This window comes from Limulus polyphemus, unplaced genomic scaffold, assembly GCF_000517525.1.
Source record: "Limulus polyphemus unplaced genomic scaffold, Limulus_polyphemus-2.1.2 Scaffold261, whole genome shotgun sequence".
NCBI classification, from domain to species: domain Eukaryota; kingdom Metazoa; phylum Arthropoda; class Merostomata; order Xiphosura; family Limulidae; genus Limulus; species Limulus polyphemus.
Window position 1 is genome coordinate 658,125 of NW_013665871.1, and position 6,916 is coordinate 665,040.

General features: G+C 33.0%; 1 protein-coding gene across 3 annotated transcripts in view; it reads left to right on the forward strand.

The window, feature by feature from the left end:
• Nucleotides 1–6,916, forward strand: part of LOC106478904 (lysine-specific demethylase 5A-like) — a 97,833-nt gene that overhangs the window by 55,285 nt on the left and 35,632 nt on the right. For all 3 annotated transcript variants that reach the window (XM_022382602.1, XM_013939482.2, XM_022382604.1), the window contains exons 19-22: nucleotides 1,805–1,929; nucleotides 2,915–3,065; nucleotides 4,056–4,173; nucleotides 5,184–5,330. In XM_022382602.1, coding sequence (XP_022238310.1) covers nucleotides 1,805–1,929; nucleotides 2,915–3,065; nucleotides 4,056–4,173; nucleotides 5,184–5,330 — 541 coding nt within the window. The remainder of the gene's footprint in view (nucleotides 1–1,804; nucleotides 1,930–2,914; nucleotides 3,066–4,055; nucleotides 4,174–5,183; nucleotides 5,331–6,916) is intronic.

Genomic DNA, 6,916 nt, shown 5'->3' on the forward strand with positions numbered 1-6,916 from the left:
CTTGGCTTTGAAGCAGAAAACATGTTGATTTCCTATTTAACTCCTTCCACATTTGCATACGTTTTTCCATTAAGATGGTGTTGCAGTGAATGGAAAAGATGGTAATCTGATGGTGCCATATCTGGAGAATATGGTGGTTGGGGGAGAACTTCCCAACACAAATCCATAATCTTATGTTGCGTCAAACGTGCCACATGTGGATGTGCATTGTTGTGGAGAAGAAGAACACCTTTCCGATTGAAGGGCGTTTCTGATGAAGGGCTTGATTTAAACATTTCAGTTGCTGACTATAGATCTCTGCAGTGACAGTTTGCTGTGGATTTAGGAGTTCAAAATGAATTACTTCTTTGATGTCCCACCAAATGCAAAGCATCACTTTCTGCGGATGGAGTCCAGGTTTTGGGGTCGGAAGTGGTTTTTGTCTAGGACTGAGCCATTGTTTTTGGCGTTTAATATTCACATAGAGAATTCATTTTTCATCACCAGTGACAATTCTGTCCAAAAGAGATGAGGCAACGTTCACACATTGGAAATGATGATCATCTGAGAGTTCGTGAGGCACCTAAACACCTTATTTAAGGTGTTTTCCCATATTCCTTAGATGTTTACATATTGTTTCATGAGAAACATGCAATTTCAAGGCCATTTCATGAGTGTGTTGCCTTGGGTTAGACTCAACAAGCGTCTTCAGAGCATCAATATCAATTCCAACATGTTGGCCCCTGCCATCACAGTTTTTAAGGCTAAAGTCATCTGAACAAAATTTGTTGAATCATTGTTGACACATACAAATGTTCAAAACATTTCCATAAGCTTCTTTGATATTCTTTGTGGCTACAGAGGCGTTGTTTCCCTTTTTGTATTCAAACAGCATTACATGCCATATGTGTGTCTCTATAAGGGATTTTTTATTATTTTTTTATTATACAAGTAAACTCCCAGTGGAGCATAGGGCCGCAACAACACCTCGCCAACGGAAGGTGTTGTTGCAGTTACTTGTAGCAGGTTGGTTTTACGGGGTGGAGTTGCTAGCCCCGTGCCCAACCCCTCCCCCTTTCTCATCCTGGACTTGGGACCGGGCAAAGGCAGAGGTTGGCATGTTTGGTGTGACGGGTATTCGAACCCGCGACCCTCAGATTACGAGTCGAGCGCCCTAACCACCTGGCCATGCCGGGCCCTATAAGGGATTAGAGTATACTAAACCTTACACATTATATAGGCTACATTAACATGACTTTTAGGCAGTTCATTTAACTATTATACGTGATGTACGTTTTTTGGATGGTGGTTACTGAAAATGTTCCAAAACAAGACAGTGATTTCTTGATGACCTAATATCTGGAAAGCTCTTGTAATTGGATACTTACAATTACTCCAAATACAAATATTCATTGTAGCTTAGTGATGCTGTTGTGGTTTTGTTTATGTTCTTTCCAGCTGACAAGTTTCAGTTAACTGTTTATATTGTAATTAATACTTAAAATACTGTATTTATAAATGTTTTTATACAGTTTAAGGTTTTGTACAACATTTATTATTGTATAAAACTGTTATTGTTATAGGTGATGTAGAAATACTGTATTTTAGAATACTAACAAGTATCAAAACTTTTCCTGTAAAATATTGTAAGGGAAGTGCTTTTGTAACTGGAATTTCCACCTATCCAGCACTGGCCAGGTCCAGCAGATGCCAGATAATAAAAGCTTTTACTGTAACTGTTTTTATGCTGCTACTTTCATTTTAATAAATTGTCTCTGTTCAGCTTGTGTTAGTTGTTCCAATTTTAATGCACAATTTTGATCAGGTATCGTTATACTCTTGATGAGCTACGAATAATGCTACAACGTTTGAAAGTAAGAGCCGAGTCATTCGAAAACTGGAATGTCAAAGTGAAAAATGCATTACATGCTCCTGAGAATGAAAAACTTGGTGAGATAATTTTCATTTTACTAATTAAACTTACAGTTAATATTTACCAATGTTTTATATTACCTTTTTTCATTTGTAAAATGTGATTTTAAACAGAAAGTTTAAGTTAATAATGGTAAATTCCTTACTGATTATAAGGTTTAGTTTCAGATGATTTCTAAAAATACTTCTGGCTTTCATAACTTATTTTAAATACTACTTAAGTTATGTGGTTTAATGAACTAATAGATTTGTGTTCCTTGATCAAATAATTGTATGAATTAATTAAATTGTAAATATTCAAGTAACTTGTTTTAATTCTTGTCCTAATTTTTTATCAAACACTCTTTAAAATGGACAGGTTTTATGTGTAAAGAAAACATATGCTACAAAATATAAAATTCTGATTGTTAGCTATCATTTTGTGACTAAAATGATGCATATTTGATATTTACAGTTAATACATCATGATATAGAAATGTTGTTGTAATATAATAAATATATCAGTGAGGCTTGGAATTTACAGTTGTACTGGATATCAGTAAAAGACTATTTGGATGGTGTTATGCAAAAGTGACCTAACCCACAAAATCCCAGAAACGTTTTCATTTTCTAAGCTAACAAGTGTTAGTTAGTCGTTCTTGTGAAAAATCACCTAAGCCCAATCCCTTTAGAATGCTGCTATAGATAGGAAAATTCCAACCCACACTCATTCTATCAAGGATATCAGTAATGCAAAACTGTGGGTGAGATCATTTTTGCAGAACAACTTTGAAAATGGTAAAGGTAACGTGTTGAATTGTTCTGTAAATGTTTATGTGTGCATGTAGATAATTATATACTTTTCTCATTGCATCTCATTTTGTCATCTTTCTAGTGTGAAAAGGTGTCTAAAGTGCTCTTAGCACCTTTTTATATTCCATGTTGCACATAGCACTTTTTTTTCATTAGGAAAATTACACTTTGGAATATCATTAACCCTAACATAATGTTTTTTGTGACAAAGATATTACGGAATTAAAAGAGTTGGTCCAAGAAGCAGAAGCTAACAAATTTCCAAAAATGGAACTGCTAGACGCATTAGAAGATGTCGTTCAAGATGCTGAGAAATTTTCCACTCTTGCCCAGCAACTTCTTAGTAGAAAAGTCAGAACAAGGTGAGTTATCAATTTGAAAATTTAACAATATGCAAGATCATATAGTGGATTTTGTATTGAAAAATTGTATTTTTAAAGTTTTACATACAGCAATGCAATCAAGTTTGAGAGATTCAGTTTGTTATAAAGTTGGGCCTGGCATGGCCTGGTGGTTAGGGCACTCGACTCACAATTTAAGGGTTGCAAGTTTTAATCCTTGTCACCAAACATGATTCTTCTATATGGTTGCCATTTGGGGCAGCCACTCAAGTGTAAATATTTTTGGTTTATAAAACTACTGCCTGACTAGTTGGGATTAAGGTCATTATGGAGAAGAAAAAGAAGTTTGTTATAAAGTCAAATAATGTGTAGAAAAATGTATAACTAATATATATATTGTGAACCGTGCTGTCTGTCTGAGCCATTCGTATGTCTCCCATTAGAAAAGCTGTGCAGCAAGCAAAGCTCACTTTTAAAATGATGTGAGAACAGGCATGAATAATGTTGATGTCAAATTTTACTTCACAAGCATGATATTCTACACTAAATTGTTAGGAATTAATCACACTATCATTCACAGTTCAAAATGTGACGTAACTTAAAGAATAAAAATGTAGATTTACCGTATGTTATTGTTGAGCAGCTCATAGCTCTTACTTTTCGCAGTAGGTGGAATAAGTAGCTCAGAGCTTTGGCTCTAAGTAAAACCAAGAGTATAACACAATTAACTTTTTTAGAGTCCATCAAATAATTTAAATTGATAGATTAATTTCAACTTTTCCAATCACTGGAGACAGGTACTTTTGCTTGTAACTAATGTAGTAGGTACCAACAGCTGATTCAAAAGAGTTTGTGTAAGGTTTAGTTTTATTTATCTTTATTTATGTCATCATACAATACATTACACACACAGTTTAGATTAATTGTTAAAGATTGGACGGCGTTATTTTAAACTGTTTTGTAGTGTGCATTTAATTATTCTTTAATTAAATGTAACAAATGTTCTTTCAGAAACAGGCAGTCATTAGAGAGCAAGTATGGATCACGACTTACAGTAGAAGAACTTCAGTTGTTTTATGAACAGATACAGAAACTTCCATGTGGAATCAAAGAAGGAATTCTGATTAAGGTGAGATCATTGCTAATAATTCTTGATAACACAATTCATTCATAAATCAAATATATCAAGACTAACTTCTGCAGTTTAAAAGGTGGAAAACAACTGCTTGATATTTCCAAAATTAGATATAACTATTAAGAAAAAAGAAAACTGTGACAACTTGTTTGGTAGAATTGTTACTGTAGATTAATTTTCATGGTGCAAAGTAAATAATAAAGAACTTAGTTTCAGCACAGCTCTTAGTCAAATACATCATTTGGCTCTTTGAACATCACCATTCTTTTGGAATTGACAAAAGATTTAACAGCTCATCATAGTATTACTTCAAGTTTATCAGTTGATAGCTTGAAGTTTTTTTTTAATAATGTACAAGCTGTTTTATTATGCCAGTTAAAAATTTGCACAATATGTTTTAAAACATTTTAATGCTCCAATTTCTCAATGTAATTCATGATGAATCAAAGCCACAAAAATTTTGTTCTTAAACGTTACTTCAAAACCCACAGTAGGCCTTTTTTTCAAGTCTGAAATTAGCAGGTTGTGAATCTTTTATGATTATTAGTAACTGTAGATTAAAATTATTTTTAATCAGCTTCTCTGCATGTTATAAACATAATATTTTATTTATTATTCTACAAGTCAAAATATACCATCTTGGTTGTTTCTAAAAGTACCAAAATAGGTAATGTAACTGTTGCATCGAGAAGTTTTGGTTTTAAATGTAGTTAACAGGTAGGGTTGAGATTTTTGATGGACTATTCTCACTTTGTTTGCTGATAGGATAACATTTTAGCTTCTATGAGACCTAAACATAGAGAATGAAATCTTATCCCACTTGAGAATTAAGGCAGAATAACCCTTGACATCATTGAACTCAGTGCTGCTGCTTAAAATACCATGAATGAAATAAAACATTTTTATATAATGGGTAGATGTGAGTAAAGTTAGTAACCATAAAGGACTGTTTGTTTTTTGTAAATTATGATAATGTGGTTTCTGTCTACTCTGTCAAACATCAGGATATGGTGGAACAGGTGATTCAGTTTGAAAAAGAAGCCAAAGAGCTTTTAGACCAAGAAATGCCAGATTTCAAGAAACTAGAAAGAGCTTTGGATAATGGCTTAGTTTTAGATGTAGATCTTCCTCAGGTGCTACAGCTTAAACATGTAAGTAAAAAGTTATTTTTTTACAATACCTAAATAATTGTATATGAAGAATAAGTCTAAAGTTGCTTTGAATGAAAATTGTATTTTTCTTTTCCAGTTATTTTTTTCTTCAGATTTATATCGAAAGTACCAGATAAGATAAATACTAAACTGTTACATAAACTATCTTTAGGCATTACATTTGAGTTTTTGTTGAGCATTCAGACTAGGCATATTCTCATGGAAAACTTGAAATTACATATTTGTTTTTAAGAGATTTTATCACACAAATTTATATCAATTTCAGTCTGTTAAAATTATCTATCTAAGTCTGTATAGATGCTAATGTAGGATTAGCATTCTGGTTTCAATGTAACATAAAGTTAATTATTTTAACATTTGTGGTTACTGGCACGTAATCTTTGTTGTGATAGAGTAGCAAGTGGTTGTGATTTAAAAAAAAATTAAATGTGGATTGCTGATGAAAAGAAAGAGGAGATTTGAAAATTAGCTTAAAGATAAACTTTGAAGTACAGTTATTCTTTAATTTGGGTGACTATGAACACTAATCAAGTGATTATGAGGGAAACAAATCACCAACCAATAATTGTCTTATTCTAAACATTCTCTCCTGTGTCCAGGATTACTGGTGCTGTCACATAGTGTATTTAGCCTATGTCACTGGGCCTATATTGAAGATTTTGATATCATTTTGAGAATCAATGATAAATCATCAAGATTTAGAAATTGTTTAGTTTTCAAAATATATCAGCCCATCATCATGTGATCATACCAATAAGCATATAAAGTATACACCTGTCTAACTTGAGCACAAAATTTACTTAGAATTGTGGTGAAATTTCCAACATTGTCTATACATTAGGCCTAAATGAATGTGTGTGTTTTCACTGTTGCAAAGAATGATCATTTGCACATTTGTGCTGCCTGAACAATTCTGCAGCTCCTCATCTGCAAGTAACTGAAATTTTATGTCATAAGATGTGTCCACATTCATTTTACATGTTTGAGCAAATTGTTTGTAATTATGCCTAAATGAATCAGCATGTTTTCACTGTGCTGCAAAAAAATTATAATTGGAAATGTCTTGCTATGACATCATGTATACATGGAAACAGCCTTTATAACTGGGCAACATTGATGCAATATGTTGCCCAGCTTTCAAGGCAGCAATGAAAAATGTTTCACACCATGTGATGCACTCTTGCCCAACCATGCTAAAAATTCATGCTAGGGATAGAATAATACTTTATCACATGAGTAACACTGTTTTTCTAATTAGTTATTCTGAATTAAAATATCAAGTTTTCCATTCTTCCATTACAAATCGATGAATATTTCAGTTCATATGAAGGGAGTATCATACAGTTTTTCAGCTGTTTAACAAGAATTAGGAATGATATATTGTGTAAAGATACCTATGAAAACAGGATGAATTACATATTGTCACGACAGCGGTAGTCACGTGACGCTGGTAACACGTCATGATATTCTAGAAGGATCGGGAAACATCACGAATAATCCAGTATGTGCTAGGTGCCCTCTATTTCTTATATAAATGCGTCGGATAACGTGAGACAGATTAATCA